The sequence below is a fragment of the Hyla sarda genome, chromosome 7 (assembly GCF_029499605.1).
Source record: "Hyla sarda isolate aHylSar1 chromosome 7, aHylSar1.hap1, whole genome shotgun sequence".
NCBI lineage: Eukaryota > Metazoa > Chordata > Amphibia > Anura > Hylidae > Hyla > Hyla sarda.
Genome location: NC_079195.1, coordinates 84014042 through 84040005, shown reverse-complemented (window position 1 = coordinate 84040005; position 25964 = coordinate 84014042). Strand labels below are relative to the sequence as shown.

At 41.5% G+C, this 25964-nt stretch overlaps 1 protein-coding gene across 3 annotated transcripts in view; it reads left to right on the top strand.

The window, feature by feature from the left end:
* LOC130282029 (ciliary-associated calcium-binding coiled-coil protein 1-like) overlaps positions 1–25964 on the top strand; it is a 194590-nt gene that overhangs the window by 25227 nt on the left and 143399 nt on the right. For all 3 annotated transcript variants that reach the window (XM_056529863.1, XM_056529864.1, XM_056529865.1), the window contains exons 3-4: positions 11365–11534; positions 12810–12954. In XM_056529863.1, the coding sequence (XP_056385838.1) occupies positions 11365–11534; positions 12810–12954 (315 nt within the window). The remainder of the gene's footprint in view (positions 1–11364; positions 11535–12809; positions 12955–25964) is intronic.

Genomic DNA, 25964 nt, shown 5'->3' with positions numbered 1-25964 from the left:
TCTGGCCTGATCATTTCCATCTTCACTGGACACCAGCAGCGCCGACTCCAAAGGTTTTTTTTGCCTCTCTCTTCCACATCATGATTTATATCATTTATCTAGTTGGATGAGTGTAACATGCTATATATTCAGATTTGGTAAGTTTAATTTTTAATGTACTAAAACAATACACACTAAAACATCAATATAATAAAATTATGTTTCAGTTCAGATGTATTTGAAGGCATATGCTGTATGCATATATCTAGAATATGCTTGGTCAGTCCAATTTAAATTTCCCCACTAAACTATCCAAAGCATAGGAGATAACGTCTGATCACGGGGGGGGGGGGGGGTTGGGGAGGGGGGTTGTTGCGGCTACAGGGACCCCCGCAATCTCTGGGCCGGCACTGCGGCTTTATGGTCACTTCCTGCTTGGTGACGCCCACCAGTGACGCACACGGTCCTGTTTAAATAAACACGGGTGACGGGGTTTGTCGGCTGATGCGTCAGAAAGGTTTCTAAGCAACAAGATGCTAACACAGTGAGGTCATCCCAGTGATGCACCTCAGGGAGGAATACATTTGTATATGCGCATGGGGGTGATACCCCTCAATGTTAGTCTGTGGAAAAACGAAAGATGGTAAGGGAAAGATAGCAGAAGATAAGGGTAACAGAATTGGGAGACAAGTAGTAAATTAATGGACAAAACAATATGGCATTCTGGAGATGATGCTATGTATAAAAGGAAAGAGCTGAAGCCAAGGGGTCCCGTTACTACAAACACTGGCACATACTCGAAGATGACCCGGTGCTCAAAAAAGTGGCAGTTAACAAGCCTCTAATTGCACACAGAAAGACAAAAACATTGAAAAATTAGCTTGTCAGGAGTACTTTCAAAAGTAAATCAGGTTTAGACACCACTTGGCTACATCATTTTCAATCCAGTGGTAATCATAAGTTTGGCAGATGCTCCTATTGCCACCAACTTCAAAAACGAAAGGATTTCCACATAGGAATCGAGAATATCCACGTCACAGACTTCATCACCTGCAGGACACAATTTGTGATTTATTGTGACAGATTCTACTATCAGACAAATGTTCGTGAGGTTCCAAAAACATATAAGACTTTCACGCATGGGCCAAGGCTTACCTAGACTGGTAGAGCATCTGCATAAAGAACACAATGGCTCTGCAGATGTATTGACATTCTTTGGGTTGAAACAAGTGACGGATATTCCGCCCGGCGTGAGAAAGCACACTAACCTACTGCGGAAAGAAGCATTATGGATTTCCCATCTTGAAGCAACGAGACCCCTCAGCTTCAATGAGCGGAACGAGTTCAGCTTTTTCCTTTGATACATAGTGTCATCTCCAGAATGTTATATTGTTTTGTCCATTAATTTACTACTTGTCTCCCAATTCTCTGTTACCCTTATCTTCTGCTACCCTATCTTCCCCTTACCATCTTTCATTTTTCCACAGGCTAACATTGCGGGGTATCACCCCCACGCGCATATACAAATGTATTCCTCCATCAGGCGCATAGCCGGGATGACAGCACTGTTTTAGCATCTTGTTGCATCAGCCGACAAGCCACATCACGCGTGTCTATTTAAACAGGACCGTGTGCATCACCGGTGGTTTGTGACCGAGCGGGAAGACCCATGAAACGGGACCGTCACCCACGAGCTCTCCCGAGCTCTGCTTTCTTCCTCTCCGCCCTGTATTGTGCTTCCCTTGATCCAAATGGAATAAATGTGCCTTCTTGCTTTACTATGTTTTTCTCTCCATATTTTGCATTGCTTTTGTCTAAGTAAGTGCACCCCTGAGATGCTACAGCACATACCCACATCAGTGGTTTATCTCCATATATTTCTCGATACATTTCTCTGTATACATTGTCAAGAGGAGTGGAATAGTACTCCAGTGGCAACCTGTGAAGCTCTGGTGAACTCCATGCCCAAGAGGCTTAAATAGGCACTGTCATACAATAACTTTTGATATGCTATAAAGCATGCAAAAACAATGTGTTTTGCAATTGCTTTCATCAGCAAATTTTCATTATTTCATACTGAAAAAGCCAGTCAAAAAAGTGGCCACAAGGGCTCCCCCTGCCTCCTAGGACACATACCAGTCCTGCAGTGTCCTGTGGTCATCGACATGTCATGGACACCATGAGTGATTGACTGGGCTGCAGACAGGTCCAGAGCTGCTGTGCTTGCTCCCATCCCTCTGTGAGTCAGAGCAGAGTAAAGGAGGGTGAGAAGTCATCACAGTGAGGAGAAGAGAGTGACATGCCTCATGCCTCTGCATGGACAGAAACCTCTCTGAGCAATGATGGCAATTAAATAAAGGTAATTCTGAGAGAAATATAGGTCGTAGACACATAAAAATATTGTCACATTAAGAAAAAGTATAATAAAATATGAACAAAAATGTTTGGGATGAACTCAATTATGTCAGATACTGTATAAAAAATAAAGTATATAATTTTTTGATATTCAGTGCATACAGATAGTTTGAGTGTATTCTCGTCTAATGAGAAATTTAAAACAACTCTAGTATTTTTAGACATTTTTGCATGAATGAACCTTGAGATTATGCAAAGTAATACAAGACCTGAGGTTAATGAAACCCCATCCTAATGACTTCTCAGAGTTCCCTCTATTATAATATCTCTTGCTCAGATTTTTTAATGCAGATTACTTATTTGAGTTGATATTTTACACTTAATAGAACAAGACATTCATTTGTATGATCAGTGGGCTACATACCAACTCTGTGGGGAACCAGCTGCTGCCCAAACCCCCTGGTACTAAGATGGATCTACTCCATCTACTATTGGTCAATCTATTAGTATTAAATTAGGGGAGAATATCACCCATTGCATGACATGTAACAGAACCTGTAAGGGAGCCCATGGAGACTGTGGGATACAAGGAAGAGGCTTTGGCTTCTGTGCAGTGCAGGTCCTGGGCACACAACTTGGCCTGGGATTTGAACTTTTTTTTTTTTTTTTTTTTTTTTTAGAATACAGATATAAGACCTGTAAGATGATATATTTAGCATTCCGTATTAATATTCATAAGTATTGCCTATCCCATTTGAATAATATTGAAACATAAAACGATACTTTTAAGTCTTTTTTTTTTTCAACTTTATTGAAATGACTCTTCGCTCCCCACTAATAATTATGTATAGTATAATGATTTAATGTAATGAATCATGTTGATAGGGGACCCAAACTCCAGCCGTAGCCAGGCTTTAATAATCTTTAGCTCATAATTTATTAATGCAGCCAAACATTTAGCTATTGATTTTATTTAGGTTGCAATTTACATTCCATTGAAATGCCATCTTCACAAAAAAAACGCAGTAGTTTATTAAATGTCATATTCCTGTCATTTTCATTAAGTGGATAAGTAGTACACCATCTAAACTGAACTATAGAAAACTGTAGGTTCATGTGAATGTCAAAGGGCAACATAGGAATTATCACGTTAACCCCTTCCCGCAGAATGTCATATATAAACGCCGGGTTGTGCAGTGCGTTCGCGCATCCCGGCGTTTATAAATGACATTCAGTTAACCCGGCGATGCGCAGCATCGCACGGGTTAACTGGCAGAAGTCCCGCTGTTTCCAGCAGGGGACAACTTCTGCTTCACCCCCAGGACCATCAATTGATGGTCCTGGTCAGCGATCACTGTGATTGGTCCCTGTGGACCAATCACAGTGATCTGGGGTGAAAGTTCAGATCCCCCGCACTGCCCGCCCCTGGAAGTCGGGCAGAACGGGGGACGAAGGCTGCAGGGGCTCGCGGGGACCTGCGGCATTCGGGGGGAACACGTGGGGACCGGCGGACTTACCTGATCCAGCGGCGGGACCGAGGAGCAGCGCGGGACCTGCCACGTGGACGAGCAGCGACGGGTAAGTATGTGGTCCTCAGAGGCAGCAGTGAAGATCTTCACTGCTGCTTCTAGGAGTCTGAAAACTACAACTCCCAGCATGCCTAGACAGCCTTTGGCTGTCTGGGCATGCTGGGAGTTGTAGTTTTGCAACATCTGGAGGGCCTCAGTTTGGAGACCATTGTATAATGGTCTCCAATCTGTGCTCTTCCAGCTGTTGCAAAACTACAACTCCCAGCATGCACTGACTGTCCAGGCATGCTGGGAGTTTTAGTTAAGCAACATCTGGCCCTTCAGATGTTGCCGAACTACAACTCCCAGCATGCCCTTCAGCTGTCTGGGCATGCTGGGAGTTGTAGTTTTGCAACAGCTGGAGACACACTGGTTGGGAAACATTGTTTCTAACTCAGTGTTTCCTAAACTGTGTGCCTCCAGCTGTTGCAAAACTATAACTCCCAGCATGCACTAAAAGACCATGCATGCTGGGAGTTGTAGTTTTGCAACATCTGGAGGGCCCCAGTTTGGAGACCATTGTATAATGGTCTCCAATCTGTGCTCTTCCAGCTGTTGCAAAACTACAACTCCCAGTATGCACTGACTGTCCAGGCATGCTGGGAGTTTTAGTTCAGCAACATCTGGCCCTTCAGATGTTGCCGTACTAGAACTCCCAGCATGCCCTTCAGCTGTCTGGGCATGCTGGGAGTTGTAGTTTTGCAACAACTGGAGACACACTGGTTGGGAAACATTGTCTGTTTCTAACTCAGTGTTTCCTAACCTGTGTGCCTCCAGCTGTTGCAAAACTATGACTCCCAGCATGCACTAACAGACCATGCATGCTGGGAGTTGTGGTTTTGCAACAGCTGATGCAAGCCCCCCCCGCCCCGCCACCCCCGTGAATGTACAGGGTACATTCACATGGGCGAGGCTTTTACAGTGGGTTTCTCGCATCTTGAGATGCAGCAAATTTTGCGCTGGGAAACTCGCTGTAATCCCCCGCCCATGTGACTGTACCCTAAAAACACTACACTACACTAACACAAAATAAAATAAAAAGTTAAAAACACTACATATACACATACCCCTACACAGCCCCCCTCCCCCAATAAGAACGTCCGGTACACCACTGTTTCCAAAGCAGAGCCTCCAGCTGTTGAAAAACAACAACTCCCAGTATTGTCGGACAGCCGTTGACTGTCCAGGCATGCTGGGAGTTTTGCAACAGCTGGAGGCACCCTGTTTGGGAATCACTGGCGTAGAATACCCCTATGTCCACCCCTATGCAAATCCCTAATTTAGGCCTCAAATGCACATGGCGCTCTCACTTTGGAGCCCTGTCGTATTTCAGGGCAACAGTTTAGGGCGACATATGGGGTATCGCCGTACTCGGGAGAAATTGCGTTACAAGGTTTGGGGGGCTTTTTCTTCTTTAACCCTTCATGAAAAGGAAATGTTGGGGTCTACACCAGAATGTTAGTGTAAAATTTTTTTATTTTTTACACTAACATGCTGATGTTGCCCCATACTTTACATTTTCACAAGAGGTAAAAGGGAAAAAAGCCCCCCAAAATTTGTAACGTAATTTCTCCCGACTACAGAGATACCCCATATGTGAGCGCAAAGTGCTCTGGGGGCGCACAACAAGGCCCAGAAGGGAGAGCGCACCATGTACATTTGAGGTGATTTGCACAGGGGTGGCTGATTGTTACAGCGGTTTTGACAAACGCAAAAAAAACAAAACCCCACATGTGACCCCATTTCGGAAACGACACCCCTCACGGAATGTAATGAGGGGTGCAGTGAGAATTTACCCCCCACAGGTGTCTGACGGATCTTTGGAACAGTGGTCCATGAAAATGAAAACTTGTACAGCCCACTGTTCCAAAGATCTGTCAGACACCAGAGGGGGCAAATGCTCACTGTACCCCTTGTTACGTTCCTCAAGGGGTCTAGTTTCCAAAATGGTATGCCATGTGGTTTTTTTTTTTGCTGTTCTGGCACCTTAGGGGCTTCCTAAATGCGACATGCTCCCCGAGCAAAATTTGCTCTCAAAAAGCCAAATATGACTCCTTCTCTTCTGAGCATTGTAGTTCGCCCATAGTGCACTTCAGGTCAACTTATGGGGTACCTCCATACTCAGAAGAGATGGGGTTACAAATTTTGGGGAGTATTTTGTGCTATTAACCCTTGCAAAAAGGTGAAATTAGGGGGGAAACACACTTTTTAGTGGAAATTTTTTTTTTTTTTTTTACATATGCAAAAGTCATGAAACACCTGTGGGGTAATAAGGCTCACTTTATTCCTTATTACATTCCTCAAGGGGTCTAGTTTCCAAAATGGTATGCCATGTGGGTATTTTTTGCTGTTCTGGCACCATAGGGGCTTCCTAAATGCGACATGCCCCCTGAGCAAAATTTGCTCTCAAAAAGCCAAATATGACTCCTTCTCTTCTGAGCATTGTAGTTCACCCATAGTGCACTTCAGGTCAACTTATGGGGTACCTCCATACTCAGAAGAGAAGGGGTTACAAATATTGGGGGGTATTTCCTGCTATTAACCCTTGGAAAAATGTGAAATTTGGGGGGAAACACACATTTTAGTGAAAAAAAAATATTTTTTTTTACATATGCAAAAGTCGTGAAACACCTGTGGGGTATTAAGGCTCACTTTATTCCTTGTTACGTACCTCAAGGGGTCTAGTTTCCAAAATGGTATGCCATGTGAGGGTTTTTTGCTGTTCTGGCACCATAAGGGCTTCCTAAATGCAACATGCCCCCAAAAACCATTTCAGAAAAACGTTCTCTCCAAAATCCCCTTATCGCTCTTTCCCTTCTGAGCCCTCTACTGCGCCCGCCGAACACTTTCCATAGACATATGAGGTATGTGCTTACTCGAGAGAAATTGGGCTACAAATATAAGTATACATTTTCTCCTTTTACCCCTTGTAAAAATAAAAAAATTGGGTCTACAAGAACATGCGAGTGTAAAAAATGAAGATTGTGAATTTTCTCCTTCACTTTGCTTCTATTCCTGTGAAACACCTAAAGGGTTAAAATGATGACTGAATGTCATTTTGAATACTTTGGGGGGTGCAGTTTTTATAATGGGGTATTTTGTGGGGTATTTCTAATAAGAAGACCCTTCAAATCCACTTCAAACCTGAACTGGTCCCTGAAAAATAGTGAGTTTGAAAATTTTGTGAAAAATTGGAAAATTGCTGCTGAACTATGAAGCCCTCTGGTGTCTTCCAAAAGTAAAAACTCGTCACTTTTATGATGCAAACATAAAGTAGACATATTGTATATGTGAATAAAAATGTTTTTTATTTGTAATATACATTTTCCTTACAAGCAGAGAGCTTCAAAGTTCGAAAAATGCAAAATTTTCAAATTTTTCATCAAATTTTAGGATTTTTCACAAGGAAAGGATGCAAGTTACCACAGAAATTTACCACCATGTTAAAGTAGAATATGTCACGAAAAAACAATCTCGGAATCAGAATGATAACTAAAAGCATTCCAGAGTTATTAATGTTTAAAGTGACAGTGGTCAGATGTTCAAAAAACGCTCTGGTCCTTAAGGCCAAAATGGGCTTGGTCCTGAAGGGGTTAATGGCATTTCCAATAAGCTTCTCTATGAGATTTACTTGAATGGAAAGAAAAACAAAGCAGTGGCATCAAATATTGCGAAAAGTTTTTGAAGATTGTTAAATGGGCACTGTAAGATTCAAAAACTTTTTATATGGTATACTTTTTGCCAAAACATTCCTTTCTACAGTAATAAACTTAATAAGAAAATCTCCTTTTTATAGAAATCATGGCTTATAAAATCTTGGCTTTGTCCAAGCTGAAGCACAGGCATGGACAAAGTCCAGTAAGTGAGGGTGGGTTAACACTCCTCTGTGCTCTCTCCTGTCTGATAGCACTCCTCTGTGCTCCCTCCTGTCTGATAGGACTCCTGTGCTCTCTCCTGTCTGATAGGACTCCTCTGTGCTTTCTCCTGTCTGATAGGACTCATCTGTGCTTTCTCCTATCTAATAGCACTCCTCTGTGCTCTCTCCTGTCTGATAGCACTCCTCTGTGTTCTCTCCTGTCTGATGGCACTCCTCTGTGCTCTCTCCTGTCTGATGGCACTCCTCTGTGCTCTCTCCTGTCTGATGGTACTCCTCTGTGCTCACTCCTGTCTGATGGTACTCCTCTGTGCTCTCTCCTGTCTGATAGGACTCCTGTGCTCTCTCCTGTCTGATAGGACTCCTCTGTGCTTTCTCCTATCTAATAGCACTCCTCTGTGCTCTCTCCTGTCTGATAGCACTCCTCTGTGTTCTCTCCTGTCTGATGGCACTCCTCTGTGCTCTCTCCTGTCTGATGGCACTCCTCTGTGCTCTCTCCTGTCTGATGGTACTCCTCTGTGCTCACTCCTGTCTGATGGTACTCCTCTGTGCTCACTCCTGTCTGATGGTACTCCTCTGTGCTCTCTCCTGGCTGATAGTACTCCTCTGTGCTCTCTCCTGGCTGATAGTACTCCTCTGTGCTCTCTCCTGGCTGATAATACTCCTTTGTGCTCTCTCCAGTTTGATAGTACTCCTCTGTGGTCTCTCCTGTCTGATGGTACTCTTTGTGCTCTCTCCTGTCTGATGGTACTCCTCTGTGCTCTCTCCTGTATGATGGTGGTACTCTGTGCTCTCTCCTGTCTGATAGGACTCCTCTGTGCTCTTTCCTGTCTGATAGTACTCCTCTGTGCTCTCTCCTGTCTGATAGTACTCTGTGCTCTCTCCTGTCTGATAGGACTGGAGTGAGCACATAGGAGTGCTGGCCCATCCATACTTACTGGACTTTGTCCATGCCTGTGCTTCATCTTGGACAAAGCCATGATGTTATAAACCATGATTTCTATAAAAAAAAATTTACATTTTCCTATGAAGTATATTAGAAAGGTTAATGTTTTGCCAAGATGTACAACATATAAAAAGTTTTTGAATCTGAACCCGCCTCCTAGACACTTGCTATGGTGATTATATTAATATAATTTTTTTCTATCATGCAACAACATATATTGTTGTGCTCTCCACTCCAACCTCTGTATTGTAACATCTGCGCTCAGGTCAGACATGCTGGCCGTGAGCGCTACCTTGTCATGTCCCCACTGCCAGTGGGGCTGGGATTCGCATGGCAGGACGTGCCCGCATGCGAATCCCAGCCTGTCACTCACCTCCCTGGTTTTCCTGTCCTCGCAGCCCTGGCGTGGGTGCCCCCACCTCCTAGGGCACACGCACCGGAGCTCTTACATTTAAAGGGCCAGTGCTCAATTAATTAAATGTCTACACCTGCACCCTGTCTTTTAGTATCAGCTCCTCCCTTTGTTCCCTGCTGGATCTTTGTTGCCTTTGTGCCCTAGAGAAAGTTACTGTTTTTCTGTGTTCCTGATATCTGTGTACCTGATCCTTGTTCCGTTACCTGACCCTGCACCTGTGCCACCTGCCCTGACCTACTGCTACCATCACCTCGCCTTGCCAGTGTCCTTTGGAGCCATGCCTCAACCCAGCTACCTGTGTGGACGAGTCATGCCAGGGGTAGCGACTTGGGTGCCTCCTGCCGCAGCTAGACCATCCCACTTTGCGGCGGGCTCTGGTGAAAACTAGCGGCACTATAGACTCCGCTCCCTGGCACGGCTCACGTCATCATCCACACAGGCCCAGAGGATCCACCACCTGCCGTGACCCGTTACATGTAAAGGGCTATTAGTAGTTCTAATGACTCCAAACTACTGACAGATTCTCTTTAATCTATCTGTATTTTTGGAGTAAAGGAGGAAACCATAATATGCAGAGGTATGCAGACCCCAAAGGTATGCAGTGATGTGTGCATGTATGTTATGAGAACTCTAAGGCATGTGATTGACTGCAGCAGTCACATTAATGATTTATATGTATGTGATAGGCATGTATATGTCATTATCGCAGGACTCGACTGGGCTATCACAGCAACTTAGCTGGACTAGTGTTGTTTGTGTTTATATATATATATATATATATATATATATATAAAATCTTTTATGTATTGGAAACTTGAGTATTCCAAAAATACATAATTGCAGTAGGAAAATATTTCCTGTGGTTGCCCTAAGTTTTTGTATGTGATATATTAAGTATAAGAAGATCAAAACAATAAAAGGACAGCACAGAAATTTAGATACTCAGTATGCATTTCAGGGTCAGAGTGACCGCTTTCTTCGGGAAACATAACACTTGACGAAGTGTCTGTCTGTTCCCAAAATGGGTTGCTTTTACCAGAAATAAACATCTCATGATACACATTGATGAGGATTCTTTTTTTCTCTGTCAACACCGCTAGGAAATATCTTATACAGTTGGAGTAATGTGGTTACCAACCAGCTAATAGAACAGGTAGAAACATGGAAGGACATTTCTATTGAAATGTAACATTTGCCTGCTACATTGTTATTTTATAAAGTTTGTCTTGGTAGATAGATAGATAGATAGATAGAGATGTATCCCACATTTTGGTGCAATCATGGCTTTAAAGGTTTCAATTTAAGTATGCAGGGTTTGGCAGCAGGAAAAATTTGTATCAATTATGGCATAAATCATAGCTTAAGACAACCAAAAGATGCAAGTAAAGGTTTTAAGCACCAGCACCAATCGACCCTATAACAAATTCACTGGTTGTCTTTCCTTGGACTACATTTAGTAGGTACAAACCACTGCATACTGGAGGCACTCAACAAAAACCTGCCCTTTTGAGGATGATCTGACCCAGTCATCTAACCATCATAATTTTGCCCTTGCCAAAATGGCTTAGCTTTGTTTACTTACCCATTTTTCCTGCTTCCAACATTTCTTATTCAACAACAAATTTTTCTCTTGCTGCCTAATATATCCCGCTCATTGACCTGTCATTATCATGAGATATTCAATATTATTTATCTGTAAGTGTTGTAATGAACTTTACCTGTTTTTTCGAGAAAGGAAGGATCGTCCAGCACTCGGGATGCAGTTAAAAGGTTTTTTGTTTTATTTGAAAATCTTCAGACAATGGTCACAACAGAGTAAAGCGTCTGACGCTTTTCGCGGTATGGCTAATTGGTGAACTCATTACTATATAATTGTTAAACTAGTGTACAGCTTTTCTTGTGTCCAAGAGTCTACACTTTCCTACTGCATCACCATGGTGTGGGCAGTACACCACGGGTTACCCAGTCAGGGAACATAAGTATTTGGCTATTTGGATTCTATGTGACTGGTGACGTGATCATGGCTGTTTCTTAGAATAACTAGATAAGTTTTTCCAAACATCTATGTAGAGAAAAGAGGTTCTTTTTTAGGAAGAAATGCCCATTTTTTTTATTTTCAAGTGTATGGAATAGTAATACATTATTATGCTTTTTTTTCCTTTTAGCAATGTATGTTTTTATTGGAATGTTGTGTTCACTTTACTAATTTTCTCTTTATCGTTTTCAGGCTAATGGAAGGGTTTCTTAATGTTCAAGACCCTGAGACAAATTTAAAAGAAGCCGTCTTGGTAGATTATTATGTGTCTGGATTCTGCTGGGGAAAAGACAGGAACTTTAACTTACAGCAGCTGAGCGGTTTAATGGGGCTTTTACATTTACTAATGGAAAATCTTCAAGGTACATTCTTAATAGATGCACTATATTTACTGGGTTTAACTCTATTGCAAGAATATCTGTCAGGAAATTACATATATATTTATTAACTTTAGACTAAATAATCGGTATTACTCCACTGACAATAGCATAGGGAATAATATATATATACATACAAAGTGTATGAATTCAAAATATATCCACACAAGTTATGTCTGCTACAGTGCTATTTTGATGTTCTTTACACTGGATAAAACATAGATAATATGTAATATACAGAGGACACTCATATGTGCATCACCCACTGATACTTACTGGTCTTGGTGATAGAAGAGACATTCTTTCTCCTCAACTGACTGAGACATTGACACCCTTTTAATGGCGTTGCTATAAAGCACACAGGCATCTTAGAGCACTGCCTATACAGAAAATGTGAAGGTGTTTGTGCCAATATGGTGCTCACCAACTATGTTTTAAAGTACTACCGTCATTAAAAAAAGTTTTTATAGGTCAATGTCTTAGTGCTGAGACCCCCACTGATCTGTAGACAAAGGCAGATGAATGGCTCAGCAGCCTCAAGACAGAGATCGGAGCTTTGAGCCAGCCCTGGAGGGGGAGACTCCGAGACAAAGCACACAAAGCCATGCTCCCAATTGTAAGTTAACCCCCCCCCCCCCATCCTTTCGAACCGCATTTTCCTTCCGGAAAAATTGCTGAAAGCACCATTTTCGTGCATTTTGGTGCATCCTTACCTAAAACTGTACCTGTAAAAACCAGTGTGGTAAAAGCCTTATCTTTGTTTGTTGCACAAACTCTCACTTTGCTCAAAAGAATGAATAATGATTGAAAGCATGGATCACTCTGTTGGTGCTGGAAATGATTAATTCCCCTTTGTGTGTCTATAAATATATGATACATGGATGCCATATTTGGAAAAGTCTTAATTTCTGTTTTAACTTCTTGTTAAATTTTTATTTTATTTTTATTGTGTGGCCCATGTGTTCATAGTGTACATTTTGCATGTAGCTCATGACTATTGTGTGGGTGAATGTATTTTATAAAGTCATTTCTAAGTTTCATGCAATTATTTTCTACGTGTGGATGCACGCAATTGAGATTGTTAGTAGTCATGTGCTCTTTGGATTACTTATTGACATTTCTAGCTTGGAGGATGCTTTGCATGACTACCCTTTGTCCCAGCAAAGTTGACCTATTTTTTGACCCACAATGGATTCAAATTACGAATGTGTGAATATGAGTGACCACCAGTGCTCTAAATCTTGCTATTTTATGTTTCAGACAAAAGGTTGTCACTTGCAGAGAACATATTAGAACTTGCAAGAGCCTTGAGAGGCATAGGACACAGTCTACTTAAGGATAAAGCGAGGTTAACATTTTTTAATGTCGACGAGGCTAAAGATATTATCAATTACTTAAAAATCAGGTATGTTTCTGTGTCGCTTTACATTACATCATCCCAGCCTACAGTTACAATGCCCCATTATACAATCTGAATGTATTACTCATGAGCTATTTAGACTATTCTAGACATGTTATGAGTAGATTGACACTGGTGAACACTAGTTTCACAACAGCTGGAGAGCTCTTGTATGAGAATTATATCTAATAAAAAATAAAAGAAATCATTGAGTACCTTTTTAGCTTTTGTACAGAATAGACCACCTGAATAGAAAAGCTGTGGAATAGCTTTTAACCTAATGTCTGTAAAAAGTCAAAACCATAAAGTACATAAATGTTTCTTTCATTGCTAAATCTAGAGATTTTATAGTAATTTCTCAGGATAAACTTTATTGGTTACATACAACACAAATGAATCACAGGCTGAGGCGGGTCATTGGCATACCTTGGCCTTAAATGGGCACTGTCAGATACAAAAACTTTTGATATGTTGTACAGCATGCAAAACCAATAGGTTTTGCAGTGGCTTTCATTAGAAAATTTTCAGTATTTCATACTGAAAAATCCAGACAAAGAACTGCCCCCACTTCCTGCTACTAGTCCTGCTGTGTCCATGCATCATCATCTATGTCATGGACACACTTTCTTGATTGACAGCAGTGAGTGCAGGGCTCACAGCTGGAGAAAAAATCCTCCCACTGTCAGCTTGTGTCCCGCTACCGTCAGCGAGGACAAGCAGGGAGTTGTAGTTTTGCTAATGCTAGGTACATGGTCAGGATTTGGTACTGAGTGATATATTTGAAAAAATTTTTTTTTTTGTTGGATCTGATGGGTACGCTTTAAGTTTGGTGAATACATGGAGAGATTTCTTCGTGTTAATGCCAAAATTTAAAGGCAAATAATTTAGAGCCAAACACGTAGCAGACAGCATGCAATGGCAGGGCCAGGATTAAGTATTTTGGTGCCCTAGGCACATAAGACAAATGCCCCCCCCCCCCCCCCCTCAAATACAAAAATATATATTCATACATATATAAAGCTATAAGACAAAGCTATAAGATAATTTTCTATGTATTATGACAGTTGCGATCACATCTGCAGTGACAGTAAGTGGTGATAATAAGAGCTTCAATTATATATATAATATATAAAGGAGGATGGATATATACTGTAATAGGAGGGCAGGAATAAGTGACGCTGTGCTGCAACAGTTACTTGACATCCACTGTTCAGGCAGCTGGAGGGCTTTCCTCTCCTTCTTTGCCTTCCGTGGCTCTTTTAGTGATAGAGCGCAGAGCATATAGATCAATGCAGTTTAACCCCTTAACGACTACTACCGTATATATACAGCGCAGCCATGTAGGTAGGTCTATGAACTGCTGAGCTTTCTTCATACCCGTTTGGTCCTGGCTGCTATCAGCAGGCAGGACCCGTTGCTCATGCTGAACATTGCCGATTGGGCCAATGTTCAGCATTAACCCGATTGCTGCATTTAAAATGCCTAAAATCCAGTGCTGGTTGCTCAGTGGAGCTGAGTGGGACACCCGTGGCAAAAGCATGTCCAATTAGGGCTCCAATAGTGCAGGCCCCAGCAGCCTGTAGTAATGGTGCGCCAATAACGCTGATCAGTGCTGTGCTATGGCACAGCATTATTCTGTGTATGAAATCGAAAAATTGGAGGTAATCGTCTAAACAATTGTGAGAAAAAAAAGTGATAAATAAACCACTCCTGTAATAACATTTTAAATCGCCCCCCCCTCCCCACTTTTCCCTATTTGCAAATAAAATAATGTGATCAAAAATAAACATAATCATATGTGGTATCGCCGTGTGCAGCAATGTCCGAACTAGTAAAACATAATGTTCATTAGACTGCACAGTCAATTACATAAACGTAAAAAAAATGCATATTTTGGGTCACTTCATATACCAGAAAAAAACATTATTTAAAAAGTCCCATCAAAAGATAAATAGTACATTTAAAAACACAGATCACTGCTCAAAAAATGAGCCCACATACATCCCCGTATACGAAAAAAAAAATGTATACGGGTCAGAAAAGGACAATTTTAAACATAGTAATTTTCTTACAGAAAGATGTAACATTTTAAAAGTAGTAGAATACAACAAAACCTTACAGAAATATGTTATTTTTTAAAAAATAGTAAAATTAAAACCTATATGGGTCTGTAGATGAAAAAAATTTTTTAATAAATATGGCTATTAACAGGTGATGTGGAAGAAACAAAAGTGCAAAAGTATTAATTGGTCCTGTCCTTAACCCGTTAAGGACACAGGGAGTACCTGTACGCCCTGAGTCCGCTCCCTTTCTATAACTCGGGGCCATGCCGTGGCACCACGTCATAGCGGGTCGGGCCCGGCCTCTAACAACGGGCGGGACCCGCGGCTAATAGCGTGCGGCACTGATCGCAGTGCCGCACACTATTAATCCTTTAGACGCGGCGATCAACTTTGAAAGTGAAAGTAAACTACCCCCGGCTAGCTCAGTCGGCTATTCGGGACCGCTGCGGCAAAACGCAGTGTCCCGAACAGCTGGAGGACACATGGAGGATCCCTACCTTCCTCCTGCGTGTCCGATCGCCGAATGACTGCTCCGTGCCTGAGATCTAGGCATGAGCTGTCAAGCGGCAGAATCATTAATCAATGTTATCCTATGGGATAACAATGATCAATGTAAAAGATCAGTGTGTGTGGTGTTATAGCCCCCTAAGTTTATAAAGCTCATTTAACCCCTTCCCTAATAAAAGAAAGAATCACCCCCCTTTTCCCATTTAAATAAAGTAAATAAAAATAAACATATGTGGTATAGCCGCGTGCGGAAATCTCCGAATTATAAAAATATATTGTTAATTAAACCGCACGGCCAATGGCGTACGCCCAAAAAAATTCCAAAGTAGAGTATTTTTGGTCACTTTTTATATCATGAAAAAATTTATAAAAAGCTATCAAAACAACAATTTTAAACATATGCATTTTCCTGCATGTAGTTATGATTTTTTCCAGAAGTACTACAAAATCAAACCTATATAAGTAGGATATCATTTTAATCGTATGGACCTACAGAATAAAGATAAGGTGTAATTTTTACCGAAAAATGTACTGCGTATAAACGTAAGGCCCAAAAGTTACTAAATGGATTTTTGGGTAAAATGACTGATGTCATTACAAAGTAAAATTGGTGGCACAAAAAATAAACCATCATATGGATTTTTAGGTGCAAAATTGAAAGAGTTATGATTTTTTAAATGTAAGGAGGAAAAAATGAAAGTGCAAAAACGTGAAAACTTGGAGGTTCTTTTGATGTCCTCATCCTCTCTCTTGATACTGCGGTGATTGGTGGCTGCTCGGGCCCAATTGGGGGAGCTTGCTCTTCATAAAGTTGAACGGCAGGTGTTATATGCTAAGCAGAGATTTTATGAGAAGGGCAATAAGGCTCTGTCTATGTTGGCCAGGCGCCTTAGGGACCGTGCAGCTGCTCAATCCCCCACGGCCTTGAAGGATTCTTCGGGTGTTCTTCACTATAATCCTGCTGATATTTCCTGTCTTTTTGTTCTTTATTACTCTGACCTCTACTCCCTCCCTTCTCAGCTTCCGTCTGACCCGGTGGAGCGTACTGCGGAACTTGACTCCTATCTCTCTCGATGCACCTTGCCGACTTTGTCAGAGGCTGATAATGCAGTCTTTAATGCCTCTTATCACCCCTGAGGAGCTTCATGAGATTCTCAAGTTTCTTCCTGCGGGCTGCTCCCCTGGCCCAGATGGTTTTACTTACTTGTACTATAAGACTTACTCTTCTGTCCTTTTGCCTAGGCTTGTTTCTCTTTTCAATTCTTTTATGGGGGCGAGGAGATCCTGCAGTCCTTTTTACATTCTTTGAGCACCTTAATACCTAAACCTGGTAAAGGCCCCATGATTGCTCCAGTTACAGACCCATTGCCCTTCTTAATTTTGATTTTAAGTTTATTTTCTAAGGTTCTGGCTCTACGCCTTTGCTCTTTTCTCCCTTGCCTCATCCATAAAGATCACGTCGGCTTTATACCATGCTGTCAGGGGGGTGATAATACTAGAAGGGTAGTGGATCTTGTTGACTTGATCAATCGGAGATCTGAACAGGCCTTGATTCTTAGTCTTGATGCAGAAAAGGCCTTTGATAGGCTGGGGTGGCCATTTCTTTTTGCTACTTTGCAGAAGTTTGGTATCACTGGTCACTTCCTTACTGCACTGCGGGGTCTCTACTCTTCTCCTACTGCCTCTATTAAACTCCCTCATGCTCCTTTTCCAACTTTCCCCCTGTTTAATGGTACTCGCCAGGGATGTCCGCTGTCCCCACCGATTTTTGCATTATGTATTGAACCCCTTGCTGCTATGATTCGGGGGGACCCGGCCATCACTGGAATCACCCTTCACGATAGGGAAAGTCTTGTCTTACCCTTTCTTGTCCTTTGCTGTCTCTTCCTAACTAATATCGGGTCCTTCATGATTATGGGGTGGTCTCTACTGCTATTAAGTACCTGGGTGTCTATCTTACCCCTTGCTATTCTTCCCTTTATTCTACTAACTTCCTCCCTCTTTTTTGTGAGCTTAGGGCCCTCATGGAGAAATGGCGGTCGCAATATATTTAGTTTTTTGGCCATTTAGTGGCGGTGAAGATGACGATCCTCCCTGAATTGCTTTATTATTTTAAGACGCTGCCGGTATGTGTCCTGCTTTATGTTCTTTTCAATAGGCTATTTTCCGTTTTATATGGGACTGGAAACGACTCCGCCTCCCAATGTCAGTTATGATGGCCAGTCGGGATGGGGGGGTCCCTGATGTGACTAAATATTATTGGGCTGCCCCCTATGTCACCTGGCGGCATGGTCTACCTACCATGTATATAGTCGCTGGATGGAGTTGGAGAAGTTGGGGTTGGCCCCCATACATCTGAATACACTTCTGTGGTGTGTCTCTCCTTCTGAACTGCCCTTGACTTCTCTGTTAGGTCCCATGTCCTTCTCTAGGTATGTGTGGAATTATTGCTGCAGGAAATTTAGACTGTTCTCTCCCTTATCACCTACAGTGGGGATCAAAAGTTTGGGCACCCCAGGTAAAAATTTGTATTAATGTGCATAAAGAAGCCAAATAAAGATGGAAAAATCTCCAAAAGGCATCAAATTACAGATTAGACATTCTTATAATATGTCAACAAAAGTTAGATTTTATTTCCATCATTTACACTTTCAAAATAACAGAAAACAAAAAATGGCATCTGCAAAAGTTTGGGCACCCTGCAGAATTTATAGCATGCACTGCCCCCTTTGCAAAGCTGAGACCTGCCAGTGTCATGAATTGTTCTCAAACATCATCTGGGTAGACCAGGGGATGTCAATCTCAAAGGTTTTAAATGCCCAGACTCATCTGACCTTGCCCCAACAATCAGCACCATGGGTTCTTCTAAGCAGTTGTCTGGAAATCTGAAACTGAAAATAGTTGACACTCACAAAGCTGGAGAAGGCTATAAGAAGATAGCAAAACGTTTTCAGATGTCAATATCCTGTGTTCGGAATGTAATTAAGAAATGTCAGTCGTCAGGAACAGTGGAAGGTAAAGCAAGATCTGGAAGACCAAAAAAATTATCAGACAGAACAGCTCGCAGGATTGTGAGAAAAACAATTCAAAACCCACGTTTGACTGCACAATCCCTCCAGAAAGATCTGGCAGAAAGATCTGGAGTTGTGGTACACTATTCCACTATAAAGAGATACTTGTACAAATATGGTCTTCATGGAAGAGTCATCAGAAGAAAACCTCTTCTACGTCCTCACCACAAAAATCACCGTTTGAACTTTGCAAATGAACATATAGACAAGACTGATGCATTTGGAAACAAGTTCTGTGGATTGATGAGGTTAAAATTTAACTTTTTGGCCGGCATGAGAAAAGGTACGTTTGGAGAAGAAGGGGAACAGAATTTAATGAAAAGAACCACTGTCCAACTGTTAAGCATGGGGATGGATCAATCATGTTTTGGGGTTGTATTGCAGCCAGTGGCACAGGGAACATCTCACAAGTAGAAGGAAAAATGGATTCAATAAAATTTCTGCAAATTTTGGTTGCTAACTTGATGCCGTCAGTGAAAAAGCTGAAGTTAAAGAGAGGATGGCTTCTACAAATGGATAATGATCCTAAACACACCTCGAAATCCACGGGGGATTACATCTAGGGGCGTAAACTGAAGGTTTTGCCATGGCCTTCACAATCTCCTGACTTCAACATAATTGAAACTCTATGGATAGACCTTAAAAGAGCAGTGCGTGACAGACAGCCCAGAAATCTCAAAGAACTGGAAGACATTTGTAAGGAAGAATGGGCAAAGATACCTCAAACAAGAATTGAAAGACTCTTGGCTGGCTACAAAAAGCGTTTACAAGCTGTGGTACTTGCCAAAGGGGGCAGTACAAGATATTAACTCTGCAGGGTGCCCCATTTTCTTGTTTTCTGTTATTTTGAAAGTGTAAATGATGGAAATAAAATCTAACTTTTGTTGACATATAAGAATGTCTTATCTGTAATTTGATGCCTTTTGTAGATTTTTCCATCTTTCCTTGGCTTCTTTATGCACATTAATACAAATTTTTACCTGGGGTGCCCAAACTTTTGATCCCCACTATATATGGGATATTCGCTCTTTGGAATCTCTTACGACTTCCTTGAACAACTCTACTCCTTTGTTTCTCTTTATATGGGAACCTTGGGACCGCATTTCTGATCGCCAACTTCTTTGTTCTTTCTCTTGTCTCCTTTCCCTCTTCTCTTTTCCTCTCTTTCCCGATCCTCCCTCTTGGGTTTCGTGAATTGGTCTTGTGGTTATTTGTGGTCTCCCCGCCCCCCTTGTCTGTGGCCTGTCAGGCTGCCGTGTTTGTCTTTTTTTGTGCTTAGCTCTCCTTAGTCTATACCACCATGAGGGGTGGCTCGATTATCTTTGTGTACCCCATATTTTCATTGAGCTGTTCTTGCTAGTTAAGTTTTGCCTACATTGTTATAATGATGGTCTTTTTTTTTTGTTTGTTTTTGTTTCCTATATGAAAATTGCCCTGTCCCGAAAGCTTGCAGGACACCAGGAGGATCCCTACCTTCCTCCTTGCGTGTCCAATCGCCGAATGATTGCTCCGTGCCTGAGATCCAGGCAGGAGCAGTCAAGCGGCAGAATCATTGATCAATGTTATCCTATGGGATAACAATGATCAATTTAAAAGACCAGTGTGTGCAGTGTTATAGCCCCCTATGGGGGCTATAACATTGCAGAAAAAAAGTGAAAATAAAAAGTTAATAAAGATCATTTAACCCCTTTCCTAAAAAAAAGTAAGAATCACCACCTTTTCCCATTTAAAAAAAAACAGTGTAAATAAAAATAAACATATGTGGTATCGCCACGTGCGGAAATGTCCGGTTTATAAAAATATATTGTTAATTAAACGCACAATCAATGGCGTACGCGCAAAAATATTGCAAAATCCAAAATAGCGTGTATTTGGTCACTTTTTATATCATTAAAAAATGAATAAAAAGCGATTAAAAAGTCCAATCAATACAAAAATCATACTGCTAAAAAACTTCAGATCACGCACAAAAAATTAGCCCTCAAACCGCCCGATACGTGGAAAAATTAAAAAGTTATAGTGGTCAGAAGATAACAATTTTAAACTTAAAAATGTTCCTGCATGTAGTTATGACAAAGTACGACAAAATAAAACCTATATAAGTAGGGTATCATTTTAATCATATGGACTACAGGATAAAGAGAAGGTGTCATTTTTACCAAAAAATGTACTGCGTAGAAACGGAAGCCCACAAAAATTACAAAAAGGGTGTTTTTTCTTCAATTTTGTTGCACAATGATTCTTTTTCCGTTTCGTTGTAGATTTATGGGTAAAATTACTGATGTCATTACAAAGTAGAATTGGTGGCGCAAAACATAAGCCATCATATGGATTTTTAGGTGCAAAATTTAAAGAACATTTTTTAAAGGTAAGGAGGAAAAAATGAAAGTGCAAAAATGGAAAAACTGATGGGTTAAATAAATCTTCTTGCTTTGTTTTTTTCTTCTTTGTTTTTTTTATTTTTTGAAAATCCATCTGGCAGCAGTATTAGACAAAACTGTATCATTCTTTTAAAATAGCATCCAAAAAAGATACATTAATCACACTTCTAAGAGATATATTTTTGTTTTATAGGAAAGTTTGAAAGAGTTTTTTAAATATATTATATTGAAATATATTCCTGGTAAAAATGAATTGACAACAAAGGCAAACCTTAAAGGGAAACTGACAGATGGATCAGCCCCACTAACCTGACTGTTCTAGTGGTTAGTGCTGGTGACTCTGACGAAAATAATGTATTCCTTACCCCAATCCATTCAGCCAATTCCGAGATCTAGCACAATCTTACAATATGCAAATTAACTCTTAACTGCACCGGATACTGGTTTGAAGATTATATGCACCTCTGACACCATCCGCTGGGTCCCATTGCTGCCGCCCTACTCATCAATATTCATCTCCTTCTTTCTCCCACATCTCCATGAAGTGGGAGAACCTGATCAGGTGACCTCTCTGATGCAGTCTTCAAACCTGGCTCCAGTGCTGTAGTTGCAAGATTGTGCTAAATCTTGTGAATTGCACACTTTATATATACACACTCACAAAGGGGGACATTTATCAATGTTTGTTTATGTATTCCTTTTTTTAGTTATTTTTTCCTTACAATTTTTTGCTTATGTGTGACTTATTTATCAACTGGTTTCAGCCTGCTGATAAAGTTCTTTCAAGTAAGTTGAAAATTTTTATTTTTTGCTTTGGGAGTGGCTTGTTCTGCTCCTTGTCTGAGCTGGAGTAAATTTAGTAGATTTTTTCATGTGATGTAACTTTTTTGCAACTTTCGCACTTGAGAAAACTCTGACCACTGCAATCAAAAATCACTTTTTGCTTTGGTAAGCAGGTTTCTTTTTTTTTGCTTAGGGCACTGGACAATCAAACAACTTTTGTTGCGACAATTTTAAGCAAAAAACAAACAAAAACTAAATGCTTTGATAAATGTCCCCCAAAGAGTTTCATCATAGATGCTTAATGGGCCAATAGGTGCTAGTAGTAGTCTAAACACTAAAGGGCAAACATTTCTGGCCCCTTTTATAGTTTAAGTGGCCAAAAAAAATATCCACCTGTCCTATCAGCTCACAAGGCGAAGATTTCTCATATGTTGTGATGCCACAAGGAAAAGTTTGCAGTATAAAATTCTTTGAACTATTATCATAGAAATCTTTTCTGGACTGTCAAATTCTTAATAATATACAGGGTGGGCAATTTAAATGGATACACCTTAATAAAATGGGAATGGTTGGTGATATTAACTTCCTGTTTGTGGCACATTAGTATATTTGAGGAGGGAAACTTTTCAAGATGGGTGGTGACCATGGCGGCCATTTTGAAGTCGGCCATTTTGAATCCAACTTTTGTTTTTTCAATAGGAAGAGGGACACTTCAAACTTATTGAGAATTTCACAAGAAAAACAATGATGTGCTTGGTTTTAACTTAAAGGTTACCTCTTATCAAATAAACTTTTGATATATTTTAGATTAATGAATGTTGAATAACTTTCCAATAGCATGTTAATGAAAAATATGCTTCTTTCTATTGTATTTTTCCCGATCAGTCCTGTCAGCAAGCATTTCTGACTCATGCTGGAGTCCTAAACACTCAGAGCTGCCAGCCTGCTTTGTTCACAGCCAAACAGGCTGTGAACATAGCAGGCTGGCAGCTCTGAGTGTTCTCCTTTGTGAACAAAGCAGACTGGCAGCTCGTAGTGTTTAGGACTCCAGCATGAGTCTGAAATGCTTGCTGCCAGGACTGGTAGGGAGACCCCTAGTGTTCATTTCTTCAAAGTGGAAAATTAAATAGAAAGAAGCATATTTTTTTAATAACATGCAATTGTAAAGTTATTCTGCATACATTAATCTATAATATATCAAACGTTTTTTTGATGAGAGGTACCCTTTAACTTTTTATTCCTTCATGAGTTATTTAAAAGTTTCTGACCACTTATAGAATGTGTTCAATGTGCTGCCCATTGTGTTGGATTGTCAATGCAACCCTCTTCTCCCACTCTTCACACACTGATAGCAACACCGCAGGAGAAATGCTAGCACATGCTTCCAGTATCCGTAGTTTCAGGTGCTGCAGAATGGGCAAAACTAAAATAGGAACAGGACCCTAAGTTTACGCAGAAGATTTTGTTCAGTGATGATGAGGCAAACTTTTATGTGAATGGTGAAGTTAACAAACAAAACCACCGCTATTGGTCTGACACTAACCCACATTGGATAGATCCCTCCAAGACTGTTGGAACACAAAAATTGATGGTATGGTGTGGTATATGGGGTACAAACATAGTGGGGCTATTCTTCATCAATGGAAACCTCAAGGCCACTGGATATGCGAAATTGCTACATGATGATGTGTTTCCCTCTTTATGCACTGAAGCTGGCACGTTCCCTGAGTTTTTCTAGCAAGATGGTGCACCACCACATTATGATTGTCAGGTCCGAGCATTCGTGGGCCAGTTGAATGGCCCCCAAGGTCTCCTGATCTGACCCCTTAGACTTTTATCTTTGGGGTCATCTGAAGGCAATTGTCTATGCTTTGAAGATACGAGGTGTGCAGCACTTGAAACTACGGATACTGGAAGCCTGTGCTAGCATTTCTCCTGCGTTCTTGCTATCAGTGTGTGAAGAGTGGGAGAAGAGGGTTGCATTGACAATCCAACACAATGGGCAGCACATTGAACACATTTTATAAGTGGTCAGAAACTTGTAAATAACTCATGAAAGAATAATGTTACGTTAAAACCAAGCACATCATTGTTTTTCTATGTTTGATGTGTCACATGACCCTCTTCCTATTGAAAAAACAAAAGTTGGATTCAAAATGGCCGACTTCAAAATGGCCGCCATGGTCACCACCCATCTTGAAAAGTTTCCCCCCTCACATATACTAATGTGCCACAAACAGGAATTAATATCACCAACCATTCCCATTTTATTAAGGTGTATCCATATAAATGGCCCACCCTGTAGATGAACCCCTTAAGGACCAAGCCCATTTTAACCTTAAGCACCAGGACAATTTTATTTTTGCGTTTTTGGTTTTTCCATCTACAGAACCCATATAAGGGCTTGTTTTTTGCGTGACCAATTGTACTTTGTAATGAACCTCTCATTTTACCATAAAATGTATGGCGAACCCAAAAATAATTTTTTTAAGGAGGAAATGTAAATGAAAACCACAATTTTGAACTTTTTGGAGGGTTTTGTTTTCACACTGTACACTTTACGGTAAAAATGACATGTGTTGGGGGGCGGAGCCTGACCGCGGAGCTGGATTCCAGCTTGAAAGAGCAGCTCTCCGCAGCTTAATTCCTGCTTAATCACTAATAAGCGGCAATAAGGACAAACAAAAGACTGGGGAACCTGCTGGCCAGGTGAAAATGCCCAAAAAGCAGGCAGACATGGCGCAATACTCCCAAGATGGCGCCGGCCACCACGAGGGATGCTGACCGGGAGGACGACTCGGATGCCGATAGTTTCCCCAGCAGCCGAGTAGACTCGGGAGGTGAGGAGATCCGGGGCATCATCTCCCGCTCGGTGATAAAGAAAACGGTCCACCAAGCGGTGGCGAAGGCATTGCAGGGAGCCCTGACTCCGGTGCTCCAGGAGCTCGCTGAAAATAAAGCAGATGTCCGGCAAATAGGGCACCGTATGGAATTCCTGGAAGGCGCCATTTCTGAGACTATGTCGTTCTGTTGTGTAATGGCCTGACAGCTACGACAGCAGGAAGACCACTTGAACAAGCTTTTCTCCTCTTAGAGGACCAAGAAAATCGCAGCAGGAGGGAAAATGTCAGAATAAAAGGCTTACCTGAGTCATATACAGCCGAGGCCCTGCGCTCCGTGATGCAGCAGATCTTCGCCTCCCTCCTGGGTATCGACATAGATTGTCATAGAACGAGTTCACCGGGCGTTGCGGCCGAAACCATCTCCCAAGGAACCTCCACGGGACGTAGTATGAAGACTCCTCAGCTATGTGGACACCGCTGCGGTGATGTCCGCCAACAGCTGCTGGAGAGGTGAGCTTTGAGGGTCATGCCTTAGGCTGCTTTCACACTATGAGGTTCTCCCGTTAATACACGTACGTTTGAAACATAATTATTAACACACGTTAAACAACCCCAGTCAATGGGTTTTTTCATTTACCCTTTGTCACACGTTATAGCCCATCATGACTAACGTACGTTAGTTGTGACGGGAGAAATAACGTTACATGCACTCATTTTTCGCTCGTCACAAGAAACGGGTATATTAATGTATGTTATTTTTAACATTGAAGTCTATGGCCGACATACGTTATTATAACGGACATTATTTTTACTGAGCATGCTCAGAAGAGGTGACATCAGTAGACTCCTGCAGTGCTGAGGGACTACTACTACTCCCATCATGGAACAGACTTGTTTCTATGCTGGGAGTAGTAATTCCCCACTGCAGGAGTCTGCCGGTGGCTGGGGACGTTACATTAGTGTTTGAACTACTAGCTCCATCATGGAACAGACTCTGTTACACGATGGGGGTTGTAGTACAGGGGCTGAGGGATTGATCGCACCGGGTCTCACTTCTGACACCCGATGCGATTAGAAGTTATTAAGCAGGGGAGCAGGCGGCATGTTCCGCAACCCTGCGATCACAATGTATTTTTTACTTTCATTTTTAAATTCCCCGCGGGGATCCCTGAATGGCCTGTACTGAGGAGCCAATCAGGGATCCCCTGGGGTTTTAAAAATGGACAATGTGAGGGGACATATGTATAATAAAAGTGTTTATTGGGGGGGGGGGGGGGGGCAATACATCTAGCCCCCGCCAGCTCATTAATAAAAATGTGACCCCCGCCAGCGCATTTATAAGTATATATCTATACCTCCGCCAGCGCA